Raw genomic sequence first — 21907 nt, forward strand, 5'->3', positions numbered from 1 at the left:
AGGGAAAATTAGAATGATTTACAATTATTAGATTAAACATTCATTTATTTTAAAGATTTGATTAAGGTGTTTTGATCAATTACCACCTCAATCTTTTTCTATTTATTTAATTTTCATGTCACTAATTTAAAGGCATTCATATATAAAGGCATAAGGTAGCTTAGCAACTAATTACCTATAATATAGGAATTTAATTTAATCAATCCCCTTCTAAACATTAAATGACATTTTTTTTAATAAAATAAATAAAAAATTAATTAACTGATTCCTCATTACTTTATTATCAGTACTTTAAAAAAAAAAATTCTCTTTCTATTAAAAATGTCTCAATAAAAAGTCTTCAATACATATTTTTTTCACATATCGATATATAAAAAATATACTTAAAACTTATGGTACATTTAAGAACAAAAGTATCGACTTTTGGTACATTTAGATTTCAAATGTACCAAAAATTCAAATGTACCCATTGTTATGTAACCCTTTTGGTATGTTTAGATTTAAAATGTACAGAGAAACCAAATGTACCATAAAACCAAATGTGCCTACTGTCAGGTAATCATTTTGGTACGTTTAGATTCCAAATGTACCAAAAGACCAAATGAACAAAAAATCACAAATGTATCACAAAACCAAATGTCTCTATCAGATAACCATTTTGGTACATTTACATTCCAAATGTACCGAGAAATACAAAAAATCAAATCCATTGTAAAACTAAATGTGTCCATATTATAGGTAACTAGATGTAGCTATATAATCAAACAAATCTTTATTATGTGTTGGGTCTTCTAAATAATAAAATCTGACAATTTTTTTTATAAATATTCTACTATATTCACACAAAAAAAAAAGAGTAAAATTACAACAAACAATAAAAAAAATGCATAAAGATGGATAATAAATGTATAAATATATTGATATGAAGAAAAGGAAAAAAAAAAACGAAATGTCCAAGAAAAGTCGTAAAAAACTAAAATTTTAAACAAAATTGAACTTATACAAAACTGAAATTAATAACCAAAATTTTAGGAAAATGTTTGATCAAATTTTCAAAAGGAGTGTATGTTTAGTCTAAAAAATTAAAAAACACGGCGCCTATATCAAAACGTCCCAAATAAATATATACATACATGAATCCTTTAACAAGAGGGATCCCTATTTTTCTAAAAGAATAGAGATACTTTCTTGACTATTGGATTTGACTTTATGAAATTGTGTGGCCTGTGATTTAATCTCAACCGCCTGTGATTTAATATCAACCATACAATTTCATTAAAGTCAATCCAACGGTCAATAGGATGTCCATATTTTTATAAATAAAAAAAATAGTGATTCCTCTTGTCAAAGGTTCTGATATATATATATATATATATTATATAAGGTCGGAGGTGTGATGAACAGTGTAGCACAATGGATAGATTTTTGATAGCAAAATTACCAATTTACCCTTGCATATTGAAATATGATTTTGGGCAGCTTTTGAATTTTTTTGGCTAAGGGGCATTTTGGTCCATTAATTTTGTCTAAGTGGGTGACACCAAAGTTTTTGTCTCATGTGTAAAGAATAAAAAAAAATGAAGGGTAAGAGAGAAAATAATAAATAAATGACAAAGTTGATGGTGCCCACGTGATATAAAAAATGTCTTTCACACGTGGATAATAATGTGATTGAATAAGTTGTCAAATGATTGTTTTTTTTATGTAACAAACTATATTATCTACACTGAGAGGAGGGGGTGGGCTTAGCCTCAAAATGGACTAGCAATAATGTGATTCGATCAGTTGTATATTAAATATTATTTTCTCTATTTTTAAACACATTCAAAACATTGTAAGAAGCATGTAATGCTGGTTATAAAAAAGGTTTTTTGCTCGTGAATAATAATATGATTAAATTAATTGTCAAATGATTTTTTTTTAAATAAACAATATTATCTACACTAAAGGGGAGGGGGTGAGCTTGGCCTCACAATGGCTAGCAATAATATGATTCAATCAATTGTTTATTAAATATTATTTTTTTTATTCTTAATGTAAATTCTATAGAGATGAATTTTATTATGTGAATTCAGTTGTTTTAATTGGTGTCACCAAGTTTCAACAAAAAATTTGGACACAAATGCCCCCAAGACGAAAAAAATTCAAAGGCATCCCAAAATAATGCATCAAATAAGGCAGAGGCATTTTTGTCATTTTAACAGTATTTTTTTAATGATTAATTTTTTTGTGCTGTTTTTTTATTTTTATAATTAATACCTGACAATAGGCTAGCAATAATGTGATTCAATTTCTCTATTTTTAAACACGTTCAAAACATTTTAAGATGTGTGTAATGCCGGTTATAAAAAAAGTCTTTCACACGCGGATAATAATGTGATTAAATAAGTTGTCAAATGATTGATTTTTTTTTTCTTTTTTGTAACAAACGATATTATCTACACTAAGGGGAGAGGTGGGCATAACTTCACAATGGGTTAGCAATAATGTGATCCGATAAGTTGTTTATTAAATATTATTTTCTTTATTTTTAAACACATTCAAAACATCTTAAAAAGTGTGTAATGCCGGTTATAAAAAAAGGTCTTTAGCACGCGTAATGTGATTAAATTAATTGTCAAATGATTGTTTTTTTTTTTTTAAAAAAAAACAAACGATATTATCTACACTAAATGGGAGGAGGTGAGCTTGGCCTCACCAACAATGTGTTTCAATCAATTGTTTATTAAATATTATTTTCTCTATTTTTAATGTAAATTCTATAGAAATCGATTGTATTATGTGAATTCAGCTGCTTTAATTGGTTTATGAAAGGTTACTTCTAGCATGATCTAAATGATTCATTTACTTCAAATATTTGACTTTGTTTTTGTCAATTTACGCATATAAATACATTTAAAACATGTAAGTTGCGCGTAGCACGCCGTGATTCAAAAAATCTCTTTTGCACGCGCTCACGCACGTGCATGAAGGCTAGTGTGTGTGTATATATATTTGTATCTTCTATCTTCAATACCAAAGCCGGCCTAGACCCAATTTTGGAGGAACCGGATCTACTCGTTTTAAAATGTAACAGGGCGGGTACAAGGATTTTGAGTTTGAGAACCGGACCTAACCCGGCCCGTTTCAAACGGGTCGGTTTGGGACGGGTCCAATTACCTTTTTTTTTTCTTCACCCCCTCTCTGAGATTTCTTAGTCCCCAGTACGCAAAAAAAAAAAAAAAAAAACAAAGAACCCACCTCTTGGATCTCATCGCCCCTCCATATCCTACAAATTTCCCATTTCCCATTCGCTTGCCGCTTCAGATCCCACCTCCCCATTTCCCCATTCTCAATTCCCCATTCGGGCACCTCTGCTTTTGTTTTGATACAGAGCTCCAAAACCGATTTCTCAATCAACCGAAACTGATTTCCTAATTCGACTGTCTTTCCAGATGCAGCAGGAAATATACATAATCAAGGGCGTCAGTTTCAAGAAGATAGTGTAGGGGTAAAAGTCTAAATTGTGACCCTAATACCAAGCATGTCCTAGAGGGAGACAAGCTAACAATGAGAAACAAGGGGCTTCATTTTTCAAATCACAAACAATCTACCTGTGAAGGATCAATTTCAAATGCATGAGTTTTTTTTTCTTCAGCTGCAGCTACTAGTTCTGCTTCATTTAGCAAATCACTAGGACCAACTCCAATTTCACCCATTGTTTTGCTAATGGCAAAATCATCAACAGTTCTTGAAACACACCTTTTGCATAAAGAACTCCATTAACAGCTAATACAGTGACAATAGCTGCAACAACAACAATCATACTTGCACCAACAGCTGAACCACCAGTGGTGAATCGGTGAAGGTCTAGGGTGACGAAGGCAAATCAGTGACAGTTTGATTGGAATCAGTTCGCGTGCCAGTGATGTCGGCGTTTGGTGATGTCGGTGAGGAGAGATAGGAGTGGGAAAAGATGAGTTGAGTGGGAAGGGGGGCTAGGTCACTCGGAGAAACAAATCCCATCCATTCATTCCTTTTTAAAAAACGGGCCGACTGGGGTCCTGTTCTTTTACAGATTTGGATCCGCCCCGTCCCGTTTCTTCTTTAGAAAAATTGGACCGGGCTTGTACCCGTCCCGACTTGCAGTTCCTAGACCCACTTGCCCATTCCTACATTTTAATCACAAATTCAAGCAAATTATGTAGTTAAGCGTAATTAAGTATTAAATTAATGTTTTTGTTTTAATACGGTAGCACAACTTGATCAAATCCCAATTACTTACTGCCGAATCTGTTTCCCCTCGTTCCCTAAAACCAACAAGAATTGCTAATTACAACATACAACACAGCAGCCAAACAAAGGTCTGTCTAAATGTGATATATTATCTCTTATTTGACCCACCACCCACTACATACTTAAAAATTAACATTAAGCCCTAATCAATCAATTAATTATATAAAATTATAATAAAAAAATTATTTAAATTAAAAATGGTTCGATCCGGTTATTTCGTTTCTCAGCATTCCCAAACCAGAACCGTTTGAGAAGGTCTCAAACGTCCAATTTGGTTTTTGTCTCAATTTTGGCTTTTTTTGTTCAACGTGATTTTTACAATTTTTTTTTTTTTTAATCACGGTTCGACTTGGTTTTTCTGGTTTGACAGCTTTTATACCAACCCCTATTGGGAGGAGATCTTTCATAGTGACGAAAAAATACAGCTTGGTACATCAAGTCTAATTATACAATTAGACATAATTTCAAAAAAAAAAAAAAATCTAAACAATTGTATTATGACACTTCTTAATACCAGACAGTCCACATGCTAAAAAATTTCTACAATCATTGGTGCCACGAATTTTTTACAATTGTAAAAAATCTAAAGTCATTTTTCAATTTTGTGTGTTTAAATATCATTTATTCATCCACTAAAAAAAATAATTTATTCATGGCAATCATGTACAATTCATAACATGAGTTGCATTTTCATCTTTGAATTCCAAAACATTGTTGTATGTAATAACGTTAGCAACATTTAAGACAAATAATAATCAGCTGCAAAATGTGCGGTTGCACTAGTTTTTTTTTTTTTTTTTTTTTTTTTTTGAGTACATCGATATTTTTACAATAGGAGAGATGGAGTTCGGCTAAACCACAAAATAGGCAGCCTAATTTGGTATCGAATTCGCCATTCATGAGATTCAAACCTAAGACCTCTCACTTTTAAACGAAGAGGAATACCACCAAATCTTAATACTGTCTGACACTTGTTAAAGAGGGACATGGTAATACCAAAATGTTACTTGTTGTACACAACCCTTTCAGATGCTCACCTATGCTCATTTCAGAACTCGGATCGGACCTCGCGGGCGATCCTCATTAGAATGAGCCCGTCGCTCGGTCCTGCCTCGCCATTATCGCCGCGCTCTGTCTTCGACTTGATTCGTGGCTGATCATTGGAAGACAACTGTTTTCCCCACACTGAACTAGGGTCCGAAATCTACGATAAACTCACGTTCATCACAGCTTCCAAATTGAACCCTTTCCCTGCCAAAGAGATCTTCATGGGATGCTAGTTGCTGCGTCTATTGTCTCTGGCCTGGAGGTACGAATAGTGCCCGTGGTGTAATTTGTACCTAAAATACTACCATGGTGTCAAGGCATGCGGAATAAACAATGCACAGTCAACTGCGAATTACAATCAATGATATAAAAAGACCGAGGACAATCACACAGAGAGAGAGAGAGAGAGAGAGAGAGAGAGAGAGAGAGAGAACCTGTAAAACCTCGTTAAGAGCATCAGAGACCTTGTTGCAGCCTTCTACCACTCGAACGAATTTCATGGACTTCAACATAACCAAGCCTGGAATCGCAATGAGTTCGTGAAACTTTGTAAGTACCAAAGTATCCGTATTTGAGACTTCTGTTCAATTTGGGATTCTTTTCTGTCTTCTTAGTGCAGTTGGTCCTTGAATTTTCCAATCCCTTCTTCTTAAGATATGTGCCACAACGATTTCCTGCCGCCGCCTCCTTGATACCCATCACGTAATATAGCTACATTACGAGTTTACAACTATTCCAAAGAGCCATAACTTTTGATCCATTTTCCACATCGTTACTCCTTTTCCATCAGTGTATATGCTTCATATATAAAGCTTTGCCTAAGACTGAAACAGAGACACAATGTAATGATCCCATGCGACTTGGTCAATCCATACATATGTATTAGTGTTATGCAGTTTTTAGACGAGAAAAAGGAAAAGGTACTGGAGCAAGCCTAGCACACCTTGGAACGGCAATTAGTAAAACAAAAATCCGAGACATAGAAGATGTAAATGGCAGTAACTCTAGATTTTGAGTGTATAATTTGAATTCTAGAAATAGTTAGGTACTAGTTACAGCAATCCCAGCACATCTTTAGAGACAGAAACACATATTCTCAAACCATTTTTGAGTTACGATTATCAGCATAGCAGACTTTTATGACAGTTCAGAGTCAAGCACAAAACCCTTGTATATGATATGGTATTTTTACTTACATGCTTACATAATCAGTAAGAGAATCCTAGATATGGAAAGACTATAACAGAAACATGTAGATGTGCACCATCTACATTCACAGCATAAAACCTTTGGCAGAACTAAGCTTATCAACATAATCAATTCTGAATACTCGAACAAACTTAGCAACTGGAATACGTGAATCGCACAGCAAACATGATCTAAATGACAGAAACTGAAATGAAATACGTAACTGAAATTTAAATCAATTAATAAGAAGTAATCTATCTAATCTTGAAGTAGACAAAGCCCCTATCTCATAGTCAAGACAATGCCCCTATTCTCATGGTAATGTTAAAGCCCTAATCTGAGAAAAATTGAGAGCTTCCAAATCCAAAAGTAAAAAATTGTAAGGAGATATATAAACTTACAGATGAGTGATGACTTGATGAGCGGGTAGTCACCGTTAGCAATAAAATTTCTCAGATGAGAGCATAGAGGTCTGCAGCTGCAGTCGACTGCTAACTAGTGAAAGCTACACCAAACTCAGTAAAGGTAAAACACAAAATTGGAGGGATAGGGACTGTCACTTAATTAAAGTGCTTTTGCAGGCTCCGTAAGTTTTAAGTTTTAAAGCAGCTTTTTACAACTTTACCAAACCATTTGATGATCAAAATTTTAAACATAAGTCATTCTGGAAAGAAATCCCAAACGCTCCCTAATAGTATCCACCATTGCCGATTATCAAATGCACACCACAACTCACTCTTTGACTTTGCGACTGATAAACATCTGATATATGATCATGAACCATAAACACATCTTGCAAATTAAAACTATATACATAGTTTAATATACATGTGAGGTGGTAACAAGAAACATTTCAGGTGTGAATTCTAGCATACAGCAAGCATTCACATCATAGACCTCAATCACGATACTGCAACAAAGTGAGGTCAGAGTGGAGAAAAGCATCTTGGTTCACCTCCCTCTCGAGCTATTTCATAAGTCTTCATCAGCATTCAGGAAGAGATTGAGCAGAAGAAAAAGGAGAAAACGTTGCAGCTGATTCACTACAATGTAGTGGATGCGGTCGATGATTGGAAGAGCTCATGTAGCTTGGTGATGCATTGCTAGGGCTTGGAATGTGTCCAACAGACATGTATCTTGAATTCGGGGGTAATAAGGTTGGGTAACCCAAGGAATGGGGTGAAACAAAATAGGAAACATGGGACCTTTGAGACGAGGCATTTCGGAGGTCCATTGAACTTCTGCTTGCACTAATAGAAGGGGACTGGCGATAGGAGGACCTAAGAGACTGCTGAATGTGACCTGTGCTAGCGTAAGAGGGAGAATGAGACAATGAAAGGTTCCGTGACAATGATGGTCCTATCTGTATTGCTGAAGATGATGCTATTGATGATCTCATAGATGAAAGTACGGAAGATGCCATGGAGGATGGGCCGGACGAAAGCAATGGTGTGGATTCTGAAGCGGGTAGTTCACCCGTGTTAGCTCTTGCATCACGCTTGCAAACTGGACAAAAGGTTCTCCATGAAGTAAGCCAAGAATCCACACAGAGAGCATGAAACTCTGTCAAAATCCGGGTAAGTGACAGTGAGATATGCATACTACAAAATAATTATTGAAGTCAATATACAGCTGACGAGAAAAGTTGTTCAAGATTCTACATTATGTATGCAAGCTCCATTGACATTGAACAACTTCCATTAGGCTAGGTTAATAGCATAGCAGGTTATCAAAGTGGGAGATTCTTGAAGTTTACCTCCGCAACTACTTCAAATTTTATCACTATTCAAATTTAACCACTAACAACATTCTAAAGCTACTGGAAAGGTATCTGAATTTTCAGCATAAACAAATATTTAATTGCCATAACAACAAGCATTACCAAGAGTTTGTAGTTTGCAGGATAGGATTTGTAATGCCATACCATGAAGTAAACATCAAACAAATGAGATGTTTTATATGATTCTTCCATTGGTTTCTCAATGATTTTTTATAATGTGGAGTGCAGCAAATAAATCAGTTTGCATCCACTTATATGTATTTAGAGACTGATTAAGATAATATTAAAGGTTTGAACTTCAGAAGTCCCATTTGCTGCAATACCTGGCAGAAAGACATAAATTTTTCAAGGAATATGAAATCTGCGGAAATGCGTATCATATTTTTTTTTAACTTTTCACCCCTCCAGAATAATGCCAAGTTTATGCCCCTTATGACTTGTTTAATCAACAAACCAGCACTCTGTTGACTATATGTCTAAGATAAAGCAAAGTTCTTGGAGGGAAGGACCAAATTTGGACCTTTCAGCATACAAATTCATTTAAATAACTAAGTATTGTTTTCACAATATGTTATCCAAACAAAAATTGAACACCACAAGCTAATGTGCCACTGTCTCAACCCCAAGTGGGTCTCTCCTAGTGGCCCACTACTTAGTATTTCAAACAACAATAGATATTTGCCCAAAAATTCAATCAGGATTTCAAGCCTTGTATGAATGCATCAATAAGCTCTTTTTTCCTCTACTAAACAAAGTTCTGAGATCCTATATGATTTATTTGCATAGACAAGTGACTTTAAAATCCCAAAAAGTAGCACAACTTGTGGCACCCTGGCCACCAGGTCAAGCCCAGTTGAAGTCCCAAAAATAACGCAACTTCTGAATACTGGTAATTGGGAAACAATGAGAAATCAATTCTTTGTTTATATGAAGTGAGAAATAAAATGTGACCAACGAATAAAATTTTGCATAACTTAGTAGAGTAGCTATCATAGATGCATTAAAATGCTAATACAGGAAACATAAGCCAACCAATCATACAAAAAAGCTCTGCAAGGAACAATATTTTTTATATGGTGGAACAAAAAGAAACTTACTATGGCGACACGGCAGAATCCTGAGTTTTTCTCCAAAGTTATAGTCCTCAAGACATATAGCACATGTGCTTGATGTGCAGTTGTCCTCTAAAACAGTGGTAAATTTCAAACTTGGCATTGCTTTTACTAAGCGTTTGCTCATCCCATGAAATCCTTGAACACGAGAAGCTTGAGGCCTCTCTCGTCTTATTCGATGCCTGCGAACGAAAAAACAAGTAGCCAGCACTGCAGACATGGCAAGCAATGAAATGAAAGAGATTGCCATGATTGACCATGCTGTATTCTCAAAGCTTGCAATTAGCCACAGCTCCATGTTAGTAAGTCCAGTGTACTTCTTTAGTAGTTCACCAGAAGTTTTCGAAACAAACACGGCGTATATTTTTATACCAGCTGAGCTTCCTGCCACTGTATTTTCCACACAAAAGGGAATTACAGTTTCTAGAATGGGCGAACAAATAAAATAAATAATTAAAACTTAAACCACTTGGGAGGGTAAAAGGGTATAGAGAAAATTAAAAATAGACTAGAAAGTGCACGCACATTAACATATGGTCACAAATCTCAGAACATGAAGAAAGTCTGTGTATCTTCTACTGCATTTATGCATTCTTAAATGAGGTATTCATCAATTTACCCCCTGAACTTGTAAGGATTGGCCAATTTCCCCCCTCAACTCTCATAATTAGTCAATTTGCACCCTACTGTTAATTTTTTGAATTTTCCTCTATTCTTCTATTAAGTAGGTATCCACATGACTGCCTTTAAAGGGCAAAAAAGTCATTTTCCCTACACCTTCAATCTTCTTCCTTTTCTTAGAACTTTCTCTTCTTCTTCCTTGTCTCCATGCTGAGCCCGTGACTGCCGCCAACGCCTCCCTCCTCCGCTGTTTGCAGCCCAGTCCATTTGATATGCTGCTTTTGCAGTTTGCAGCTGCCCACACCCCCGTCGCCTCCTCCCTCGGCCTTGTCTACCTCTGGTAAGGTGTAGGGAAACCTACTTAACGGAAAATGACAGTAGAGTGCAAATTGAAAAAATGACAGTAGGGTGCAAATTGACTAATTATGAGAGTTGAGGGGGGAAATTGGCCAATGGTCACAAGTTCAGGAGGTAAATTGATTAATACCTCTTCTTAAATTACTTGGGGGAGAAGGTTCTTCACCACTACGAAAAGTAGTAGATTGAGGTGTAAACCTTTCGGGCATTGAACAGAAATGTAAAAACTATACACACACATATATATATGTGTGTGTGTGTGTGTGTGTGTATAATTAACAAAGTCTGAATCTATCATTCAAGCAAATAGTCAACCTTCAAACAGTTTTTTACAATATCTTCCTCCTGTGAAACTTTTTGCTATCATTTTATCATCTTTCTAACTTTAGTTTTTAAACACCTAGTTCGAATAGATAAAAAGTAAATACACCTAAGCTGAGTTATAACTAGCAAGACAGTGGTTTACTTAGGAGCTTGTGACCATTTGGGAGGCATGGACAGACTTGTGTGTTGTTTTTTTTATGGTCAACTAGACTTGTGTATTGTTTACATCTCCAACAACACCGTTAATTTTCATTGATCAGTGAGTAATTGCTGGAAAATATGGAGCTTGACAAATCAAAACACTAAGCGTGAAAAATTGTTATCGGAAAAGGTCATTACTTGAAACCAAGATGTTGCTATCTTCATTGTCGTAGATAATTGCAGCTTTGAAGCCGGCCTTTTGTGCTCTTCTAACTTTATCCTCAAAACTACACCCTCCTCTTACGATCAAAACGAAGGGGGAGCTATAATTCGTGCCTTGTTCGACTTGATTAGTCAATGTCGAGCATGCATCAGGAGGCTCTGCCAAATACAATACTCCGCATTCCCCGGAACCCTTAACCTCCGGAGCTGTAATTAACATCATTGTCCACCACAAAAATCAACAAAAACACAAACATGGAAAACAACAAACAAACACACATGCATAGAATTATTAGTTTGGTTTAACTTTCAGCTACTCTTGTTTCCCGCAATTTCTTAGCAACCAAACAGAAATTAAAACATGAAGAAAAAAGCAAAAGCAAAAGAAACTCACCAAAAGTAGCTTCCTTGTCGTCGAAAGAGAGAGTGACGTTGTTCCCCATCAGCACCACATTGGCCTTGGTGATGAAAAATCGGCCGAACAGAACCACCGCCACCGCCACCAGAACCACCGCCAGATTCATAGTGCTCATCAATCCCCCCGATCAAAACCCTAAAGTGTCACCAATTTGGATAATTTAACTCTCAACCAGTTGGGGAAAAGGACAAACAAGGAAGCAAAATTGATAATATAATTTAACAAAATCCATTTTCTGATCCACAAAGCACCTAAAATCCCCCTTTTTATATACTTTGATGCTTTTCTGCAATTTCCTGATTTGATTTCAACAGCTGAGAAAAAAAAAGAGAGAACCCTTTTGATAGCTGATTGATTTATACATAAAAGGGGTTGGTTCAATTTTACAGGAACCCCAGTTACTGCCTATCCATATTATCGTGTGTGCATTATTGATTCGTTAAATATAAACGATTTTCGAACCAAAAACAAAAAGAAAGTTTTAACGAAAAACCACGATACTGTTTACTTTTACAAAAAATTACATTTTTATATTAAAAAGTCAATCATGATAATATTTATTTTACCATTTATTTTGTCATTATCATTAAAACTTAAAGTTTTTAAGCTATTTTCATTAGTTTTCTTAAACAAAAAGTTATAGTGGCTTATTTAACAAAAAGGTAAGTTAGGTTTATTTAACTGAACTATTCTAAAAGAATAAAGAGAGAACGAGGGTGGCGGCAATAAGATTTAATTGTAAGATATGTGTTGAATCATGTCATTGTACCTTTATTTATATAGTAGTAAGATAGATTAAATCTTTATGATTACAACTCTAATAGGATAATAACTACTAAAGAGAATATTAAAAAATATGTCTAGATATAATAGGATTTACAAAATCACATTCCTATTCTAAATATAATTGTAACAAAAGGTTTTTTTTTTTTTTTTAATCACAAATTATTTTTTATATTTTGTCAACTCATCAATTTGGTCCTTTATATTTCAAAATCATCAATTTGTTCTTTTATTATATTGTTTTGGTCATCAAATCGTCTTTACTAGGGGTGGGCAAACGGGTCCTAGACCCACGGGTCAAGCCGGATCCATGCGGTTCGGGGTGGGTCCAAAAATTATAAATACAAAATGAGGCGGGCTGGGCCAGTTCTTGGTAAATAATGGGGCGGGTCGGTTCTAAAGATTGGAGAAAACGATCCCCTGACCCGGACTGTTTAAATCTCTACACACTCCTGCCAAAGCCTTTGGAGGCCCACCAACAAGATGTAACAAGTTTGGTATTCGAGGCCCATCGAACATTGAGGCCCTTTGGGAGGCCAATAGTTTTTTACACTCTTCCTTCCTCGAAATTGTTAATCTTCCTGATATTCGCCGACTCAAAAATCCCTAGGTTTGCTCGCTGCCATAACTCGCCGCTCAGGAGGTACGCACCGCCGTCTCTTCTCTTCCTTATATCTGTTTCTGCTTTGTGATTCTGTAGATCAGAACCCTCTGTTGGCAACCTGGTAGGTTCACAGGCAGGCGCTATGCGTAAAGTCGCCACCTTTTTCGCTGAAGCCCTGGCCTCAAATCTTCAGAGTCTACCATCAGCCGTCGATCGACCACTCATTCTCCGACATGTTGCAGATGCACTTCTACGAGACCTATGGCGGTAAACTCAGTCTTCGAGTTGCACAAGTTGCTGGCCCGACCCTGCACGATTGAGAATGTGCTATGAGTGGTGAAGCAAATGAAGCGGGAAACTGTGACCGTGGTGGAGCATGAGTTGAATCGCTTGGAATCAGTACGGCAGCGGATGAGGGTCTTGATGTCGGACACCAAGTCGAAGTTCGAGAGGCGATCCAAACAGGGAAAAAAAAACCCGTGGACTCATCTCGAACCAAACGGGCCGGGTTAGGTCCGGTTCCAATGATAAGATTTGTAACACCCGGCCCATGCCCACCCCTAGTCTTTACCGTCTACCTCTTTTAAAAATTTTGTTATCTGCTTCAAGGCCTTTTATTTAAAATGGTTTTTAAAATTGATATAAATCTTTACTTTAGTCTTTGAGATTTAAAATTAATAGAAGTGGTTTCTAAGATTGTTCACGGTATATCATTTTGGTTATTATGTGAGAAATTTCTTGTTAAATTGATGATATTTTTGTCAAATCAATCCCTCATCTTAAATCTGTGATTTCTTCAATTTAGCGAAATTTTTTCACAAAAAGACTAAAATAATTGATGTTAAACGATTTCAAGATTACGTCTATCGATTTAACGGAAATTTTAAATCCCATAAAACCAAACAGTTATACCATTTAAAGTATCATTTTTTAAAAAATAGTGTAAAATATTAAAAATATTTTCAGTTCGGTACGGATTATCGAATAAACGGTCAAGTGAAACCGAATACCATACCGAAACTTTCGTCTTTCTTGGCTTTTCGGTTTTTGGTATGCCCCAGTCTCAATGTAGATAAATTTCAGTTCCATTTCGAATTTTTCAATCATTTTATCCACCCCTAGTTATTAATTCAAATATTGTCTGACTTAATTTAAATCAAAAACTGAACCGAATCAGATCAATTGGTCCAGTTCAATCGATTTTCTCTGCTCCTGTGGCCACCACAAAATTATCCTATATGTTTAATTTGAATTGTCAAATCGGTGGGAATTGAAGATGGAGGCCTTCCCTTCTACTTTCCGTGCCTTCCTGTTGTGTGATCACGGTTAAACAACGTTAACATTTTATATTATTATTTTTTTTAAATCTTATTATCTTTATAAAAAATAATAAAAAATATTAATATGACTTAACTGTGACCACACAAAAAAGAGGACAAATAATCTGCCTCCATTGAAAATTACAATACTCTGTCTGTCTCGCTCCAATTTTAATTCCAAAAAGAAAAGAAGAGAGAGAGAGAGGGGGAGGGTTCCCTTTTTCTCTCTGCAACTAAATTAGGGTTTCTGCAGTTCAGATAACCAGAGAAACCCTAATAATCGCAGAGAAGAGAAAGATGAGCAGCCAAGTGGGTGTGAGGCGGACCAGTCTCAGCCAAAAACGCGGCCCCTCCGCCGGGGTTAAGAAATCGGCCCCTCCCGAGAACGGAACCTCTAATGGCACCGCCACCAAACCTTCCTCTCCTCCTCATCCTCCTCCCCTTTCGTAAGTTTTTCTTGTCCTTTCTCGTTTGCTCTTTGTTTGTTTCCCGAGAAAATGGTTTCTTGGAGAATTTGTCTTGCGTTTGTATAGTTGAGTTGATTTCAAGTTTGGGTTTCCTGAGAATTGGGGTCTGCAAAACTTAGCTTTAATTTTAATTTTTAACCGAAAATGGTGTTTTAATTTTAACATTTAAAAGGTCTGGTGGTGGGGAGAGGACCGTGAAGAAGCTAAGGTTGTCGAAAGCCCTAACTATTCCGGAGGGGACTACAGTATCCGACGCATGTCGGAGGATGGCGGCTCGCCGTGTGGATGCTGTGCTCTTAACTGATTCAAATGCGTTGCTTTCCGGAATTGTGACGGACAAGGTTCAAGTTATAACTCATAGTTGGCTGTTCTTGTGAGTTCTTGAGTATCCGCTTTGCTTATGGTACTTTTGCTTTCAGGACATTTCTGCTAGAGTGATTGCCGAGGGGCTGAGACCAGAGCAGACAATTGTATCGAAGATCATGACGCGGAATCCTATTTTTGTTAATTCTGATTCATCAGCTCTTGAAGCTCTTCAGAAAATGATCCAAGGTTAGTTTTTTTATCTAACAAGGTTGTAGTTTTTGGTATTTTTTTATTTATTAATTATTATTCGTGTCTGCGAGTGGGTTTGTCTAAGAATTTGCATCTAAATCTTCATTTATCATGGCTACGTTGGGCAACGCGTATGACTTCATTTCTTTTTCTGTAACAGGTAAATTCAGACACCTCCCTGTCGTAGAGAGTGGTGAAGTTATTGCCTTGTTAGATATCACAAAATGCCTCTATGATGCTATATCAAGATTGGAGAAAGCAGCAGAGCAGGGGAGTGCCATTGCTGCTGCAGTTGAAGGAGTTGAACGCCAGATGGGAGCCAATTTTTCTGGTTCGTATTAATGTATGAAAATATTATTAAATTACTTAGAGTGTGATTGGAAGTTGCTTCCTACAGTAAAGTTTTACAAAAGCCTCTGTTTTATAGAGAATGTGCACTGTATTAACAGAGCCTATTTGTTTATTATTTTGGTACATACATTTGATACATCTGTTAGAATTTAACTTATTCTGTTCTGTTTATCATCATGCATTGCAGCTCCATATGCTTTTCTAGAAACTTTGAGGGATCGAATGTTCAAGCCATCCTTGTCAACCATCATTGGTGAAAATACGAAGTACAGTTCTTTAGCGTGACTTGCCATTTGGTCTTTTTGGGAGGATGCAATTTATCACTTTTGGCTTAATTTTTGTTTAAGGTTTGTGACAAGCTTGTAGCTCTATGATTTCAGGGTTGCCATTGTTTCCCCATCGGATCCTGTCTATGTTGCAGCAAAAAGGATGCGGGAGTTGCGGGTTAATTCAGTTATAATTGTAATGGGCAACAAGATTCAGGGGATACTAACGTATTGTTCTTTACGTTATATTTGTTTATGAACATTTGGAGTTAGATGCCATTCTTGGATGTTGTATGTCCTCTCTAATGAATATCATATGATGCTTGCTTTTGACTGACTGCAGTTCCAAGGATATCCTTATGCGAGTTGTGGCGCAAAATCTCTCTCCTGAGTTGACTTTGGTGGAAAAGGTTTCCTCTAAACCATCGAATGTTTGATTATTCTATATTTAGAATTAACTATATAGCTCTGTTCCTTTTTTGAAATAAGCTTCCTTGAACAAACATGAATCAACTTGTGCTATCCAAATAATTTGTTTAGGTAATGACTTCAAACCCTGAGTGTGCTACGTTAGAGACAACAATCCTTGATGCACTGCATATAATGCATGAAGGGAAGTTCTTACATCTTCCTGTCTTAGACAGAGGTGAGTGGTACTTTTTATAGTACATATTTTTACTGTTTATAGGGTGTATTGACATCTGTTTGTGCAGATGGATGCGTTGCTGCCTGTGTGGATGTTCTGCAGATAACTCATGCGGCAATTTCTATGGTAGTCATCCTGGTTATGGTTTAGATGTGTGCCTTATTCATCAGAGTGAAGAAATTTTTTTTTTTTCATTTTTTCCTTTGCCTTTGGATATGAAAGATGTTGATTTTACATTGCAGAATATATTGAACTTTTAAGGTATGGGATTGCCCAGTATATAATATATATTCAATGCATTCTATTGGTTTAGTTTTTAATTTTCCAATTGTGATGAAGCTCGTCTAACATGTCTTGTGAGTGTGTTTCTCATGGTTGTCTTATTTTATTTTATTTCCATTTCGTTCCTTATATGGTTTACAAATTCTACATGCATCTTTTCCTCCTTGATTGCCATGTAAATTCTTGATTTTTTATCTTTTTCTTATGTAGATTATATGTATCTTATGTGCATATACTGTAGTTGTTGCTGAGTATTTTTTTTTTTTGGTGCATGCGAGTTATGAAATTTTGCCATAAATGTTTGAAACTTGAATTCAAAATTTGGTGCTATAAATGCATTAAATTGAAGGACTTTTAATTTGTTTCCATTATTTACCTTCAAGGGTTAATTAGCCTTGAAACATAAATAATAAATGCAAATTTGGCCCAAATTGAAATGGAAGAAAAAAACTTGGGTTAATTCTAATGATAGTTGCATTGTTTAGGCTTGAATCTAAAAGCCCCTTTGGATGTTCTCATTTATCACTTTTTTAAAGCGTCCAAGGATAAATTGATTAAGTAGTTGTTTATTCCTTTCCTAGGTTGAAAATAGCTCAGGAACTGTTAATGATATGGCAAACACAATGATGCAAAAATTCTGGGATTCAGCACTTGCTTTGGAGCCACCTGATGATTGCGATACTCAAAGGTATTCAAAACTTGCTAATATATGTATTTTGTTCACTTACACAATTTTTCTACAGACTTAAACAGTCTAGTGCTGAAGTGAGACTAATTTGATCGGAAGTGCTGAGGTTAGGAAAACTATACAACAACAACAACAAAGCCTTTTCCCACTAAGTGGGGTTGGCTATATGAATCCTAGAACGCCATTGCGCTCGGTTCTATGTCACGTCTTCTGTTAGGAAAATTATGGAAAGGAAAAATTATCTGCACAAATGCATGTTGTAATTTTGTTTCATCACTGATTCAGTGATTCTGTTTTGGATAACCTGGTTATTCAGTAACCATAATTAGGGTCTTTTGTTTTCAGTGAAATGTCTGCACTGATGGCATCTGATGGGGCAGATGGAAAGTTTTCTTATCCTTCTCTTGGTCTTGGAAATTCATTTGCCTTCAAATTTGAAGATCTTAGGGGTCGAGTGCATCGAATTAATTGTGGTGAGTGGTGGTTGAAGGCCAAAAATCATTGCAAGCATACTTTGTTGTCACTTTGCTTGATTACTTATATATACCATTCCTAGCATGAATATTTTGTGGAGTGATTGCTTGGTGAAAGGATAGAGTTGGGTACAAATTGTTAAACTATTGCACCCCTCTGCGTCAAACAATCAAGTTTATCCTTATCATTTTACAATGCAGTCTATGAGTCTATCTTTTGGTTGCATGGATGCCAAATTGATGCCGGGTTGCTCACCCTTCACTTATCTAAATTTAGAAGCTTAAGTCTTTCTTTAGAATAAAAAGTTCTTATTTGTTATGTGGCATCTGTTAATCCAGGTGTCATCGATTTGGAATCTACATAAGCAAAGAATAGGCCAACTGAGTGCTGTCTAAGACAAACAAAGGTTTACTTGACAGTTAGACTGACCCTTAGTTTTATAGCTTTTTCCATCTTTTTCTCTTTTTGGGAGTATATCTTCTTTTTTCCTCTTGGTTGATAGCTAGGTATAAACTAAAAAATAGGGGGAAGCCTTCTATCATAATCCACCTCTACTAATAGTGTCTAGAAATCTGGGGTCTCGATTTTCATTTATTTAGTGACCAATGGGATTAGTTGTGGCATAGATTCGCTGTGTGGTGACCTTGGTCTCTGTGGTTTGGTTTTTACATTGGGCTGGATCAGCACTGGGTGGGGAGAGCTCTGTGACTGAGTTGATGGACGTGATTTTTTTATTTTTACTTTTTTGTGCTTACAGACCAGATGTTTCAACGCTAGAATTGAACCCACAATGACCTTATGTTTTGCCTTTTCTTATTCTTTTTTTTTTTTTTTTTTTGTTTATTCTCCAGGCATGGAAAATTTAGATGAGCTGGTATCTGCTATCATGAAAAGGATCGGTGCTGCTAATGATCATGATCGTCCTCACATTTTGGTTAAAACTTTGAGCTAATCTTTGGTTTCATCTGATTTATTGGGCTGCAAAGCTTCACAGTGTTTACTTTAGTAATTATTTTCTTTCCTCCAGTTTGAAGACGAAGATGGTGACAGAGTTCTACTTGCAACTGATGATGATCTTATTAGCGCAGTCAGCCATGCTCGAGGAGTGGGACTGAAGGTAGTATAAATGTTAAATCTATGCTCATTTACTGGATTTCTAAGGCTTTTTTTTAAGCATTTTGGAGCAATTATTTTATTATTTAAACTCATAATTGCCTCCCCCCCCCCCCCAATCATCTGGTTGTTAATATCTTGTGGACAATATGTTGATACAAGGTGACAAATGATCATTTAATAACGGTTTGAAGTTGAGAAACTTTTATATTCATAGGTTTGGGGGTGAAGGGCTGAGTGTTTAGATTACAATTGGGGAAAGAGAAGTTTTTCATGAGGGAAAAAAATGAAATACTTAAAAGATAATTATTGTGTCCATTTTTTCTTCTAGATTTTAACAATTATACCGGAATTCAATGGAGGATATGATACAGCGAGCCAGGTTTATGTAGCTTTTTGAATTCGATTGTTGAGGAGCTGTACCTCTACATATTGTTCGTGATAGGATTAGATCACTAAAGGGGTGGGTCGGAGTTTATGTGTAATTATTTTGGGATGTGTTGGAGTTTATACTTGTAACCATTTTTCAGCTGTATGGTTTATTCCTCAAGTGTACCTCCTCTGTATCTCAGGTTCTAAGGTTGCATCTGGACTTCTCTGATTCTGGCCACCCAAGCATATCACAGCCAGGAACAACAATGACCCAAAAAAGCAGATGGACGTCCGTGCAAACCGGAGTTCTTGCAAGTGCTGTTGCGTTAACTGGCGTTGGGGTGCTGGTCTATTTGAAGCGCACGAACCTGTAATGCATGTCCCGATTGTGTAAAAAAAACATACTAGGATCGATCATAAAGGTAGTCAAGAGCCTGCCTTGCGCTGCCAAACCTCGGTGGCAGAGGATTTAAGGAAACCAAACATTTTGGACTCGAAACACGAGCCGGATGAAGGCAGAAGGATAATCCATGCATATTGTAGGTTAAACATAAAGAGCCGGATGAAGGCGACGACCGGAAAATCGTTATATTTTTGTTTCAGATATTACTGTGGAAATGGATCGCGTTTCGTTCGCAAGGGAGAATATCGGGAAGAAAAAAAATAGAGAATTTGACCCCCAATCAATCTGTAAATATCCTTTTGAAAAATTAAAAAGCTCACTCCAATTATAGCAAATTGCGTTTAACCTGTTATGCGGTAGGGATCGCGTCGTAGCAAGTTTAACTTGTTTATGATTAAAATGTTTATATTATAAATTACTTTGAAAAAAAATTAACCACTAGTTGGTGATTCAGTAGTAAATGACGGATTGCGAAACTTCCTTCAAATTAAAAATTGGAGGCCTTGGGTTCAAAATCCATTGCTGGTGTGGAAGCTAGACTTGTGGTCATGTGAGGTTGAAATGTCTTTGCGAGTCTTTTGGGCTTTTAGAAGGGGTGGATAACCGTGGGTTGTCTTGTCCCCCTTTTAAAAAAAAAGTAGACAAAAAAAACTTTTCAAAAAATTAAGTCAACTAACTGTAACTATATCTGGCTATTGTTTTCATATAGTTTGATGACTAAATAATTTTGTTTTATTATTTTGTACATATATTATATTTATAATGTTAACATAAACAGTACTATATCTTGCTATTGTTTTTATATAGTTTGATGGCTAAACAATTTTTGTTTTATTATTTTTTACATATATTATATTTATAATGTTAATATAAACAGTATCGATTATAATTACGAAATTCTATAAATCGATAATAAATTATATTGAGAAACTCTTCTCATCAATAGACAAGTCAAGTTAATTCCAAAAAGGCTAAATAGTCAAAATGATCCTTGATATTTACATAATCAATAGAAATTATTCCTGAGATTGAAAATCAATAGAAATGGTTATTGAGATTGTCCACCATCCATGATTTTGGTTATTTCGTTAAAAACTCTTTGGCCAATTTTCAAAGCTTCGTAGCTCATTCGTTTCTTAAACCAAATTCGACCCGTAATATATCAAATGAAGATAGGAAAGTGTAGAACAAGATTATACCTATTTGGAAGTCCAATGATTGTTGGAGATGGCAAGAAAATAGCCTGAAAGGAAAAATGGAAAACTCGCCGTAAACTGGATAAACTTTAAATGTTCATAACTTCTTTAATACTCAACAAAATCGAGTGATTAAAAAACGAAAATCATATTTCTCAGCGAGACGAAGATAATGGTTGCCATTTTCGAGCCTTTTTCTGGTCAAACCATGACGAGTTAGCTATCAAGAAAGGTACCATTCTCTTTGTCTCATTGAGAAGTATGATTTTAGTTGTTGAATCACTCAATTTCGTTGAGTATTGAAGAAGTTATGAACGTTTAAAATTTACTCAGTTTCCAGCGAGTTTTCCAGTTTTCCTGCAGACCAGTCACCTTTTAGGTTATTTTCCGGCCATATCCGACAACCATTGGCCTTCCAAATAGGTATAATCTTGTTCTACATTTTCCTATCTTTATTTTGATATATTATGGGTCGAATTTGGTTAAGAATCGATTGAGTTACGAAGCTTTGAAAATTGCCAAAGTGTTTTTAATGGAAAGACCAAAATCATTGATGGTGGACAACCTTAGTAACCATTTCTATTGATTTTCAATCTCAGAGACCATTTCTATTAACTATGCAAATCTCAGAGAGTATTTTGGCTATTTAGTCTTCCAAAAATACTTACGGGCTAACTTAACTCCAAAAAATAAAGGGGTGTGATATCCACACACCCTTTTTTACTTCTTACACACCCTTCTAATTTTCGGCCGTCGGATCGAATAAATTGAAGAAGATCAACAGACAAAAATTAACAAAAAGTGTGTAAAAAATAAAAAAGGATGTGTGGATATCACATCTCAAAATAAAACATGGGTGAGTTCATTATTACTCGATTTTTAGTGGGTCAAAATAAAAAGCAG

The 21907-nt window shown here is 35.8% G+C and overlaps 2 protein-coding genes and 1 long non-coding RNA gene across 4 annotated transcripts; 1 reads left to right on the forward strand and 2 right to left on the reverse strand.

Annotated features, from left to right (window-relative positions):
* Nucleotides 1–5029: 5029 nt before the first annotated feature.
* On the reverse strand, nucleotides 5030–6905 carry LOC148694592 (uncharacterized). Its single transcript, XR_015965611.1, has 2 exons — nucleotides 5757–6905; nucleotides 5030–5615 (listed from the first exon to the last, which is right to left on the reverse strand). It is a non-coding gene; the product is annotated as an uncharacterized LOC148694592 (long non-coding RNA).
* A 375-nt stretch (nucleotides 6906–7280) lies between these two features.
* LOC137718820 (receptor homology region, transmembrane domain- and RING domain-containing protein 2) lies at nucleotides 7281–11901 on the reverse strand. 2 transcript variants are annotated; one of them, XM_088698976.1, is made up of 5 exons: nucleotides 11737–11901; nucleotides 11462–11620; nucleotides 11044–11274; nucleotides 9388–9792; nucleotides 7281–8073 (listed from the first exon to the last, which is right to left on the reverse strand). In XM_088698976.1, the coding sequence occupies exons 2-5, from the start codon at nucleotides 11598–11600 to the stop codon at nucleotides 7496–7498; spliced, it is 1353 nt and encodes a 450-aa protein (XP_088555102.1). In that variant the 5' UTR covers nucleotides 11601–11620; nucleotides 11737–11901; the 3' UTR covers nucleotides 7281–7495. The 2 variants fall into 2 exon arrangements, with proteins under 2 accessions (XP_088555102.1, XP_088555101.1); XM_088698975.1 differs by having other exon boundaries at nucleotides 9388–9825; nucleotides 11737–11892.
* Nucleotides 11902–14300: 2399 nt separating this feature from the next.
* Nucleotides 14301–20044, forward strand: LOC137717578 (CBS domain-containing protein CBSCBSPB3). The gene is made up of 14 exons (XM_068456988.2): nucleotides 14301–14637; nucleotides 14831–14999; nucleotides 15078–15210; nucleotides 15374–15544; nucleotides 15752–15830; nucleotides 15945–16058; nucleotides 16174–16240; nucleotides 16371–16476; nucleotides 16544–16602; nucleotides 17340–17446; nucleotides 17792–17919; nucleotides 18772–18854; nucleotides 18948–19037; nucleotides 19606–20044. The coding sequence occupies exons 1-14, from the start codon at nucleotides 14489–14491 to the stop codon at nucleotides 19777–19779; spliced, it is 1629 nt and encodes a 542-aa protein (XP_068313089.1). The 5' UTR covers nucleotides 14301–14488; the 3' UTR covers nucleotides 19780–20044.
* The last annotated feature ends 1863 nt before the right edge of the window (nucleotides 20045–21907 follow it).

The sequence above is a fragment of the Pyrus communis genome, chromosome 8 (genome assembly GCF_041283825.1).
Source record: "Pyrus communis isolate YQ-2024b chromosome 8, ASM4128382v1, whole genome shotgun sequence".
Lineage (NCBI taxonomy): Eukaryota > Viridiplantae > Streptophyta > Magnoliopsida > Rosales > Rosaceae > Pyrus > Pyrus communis.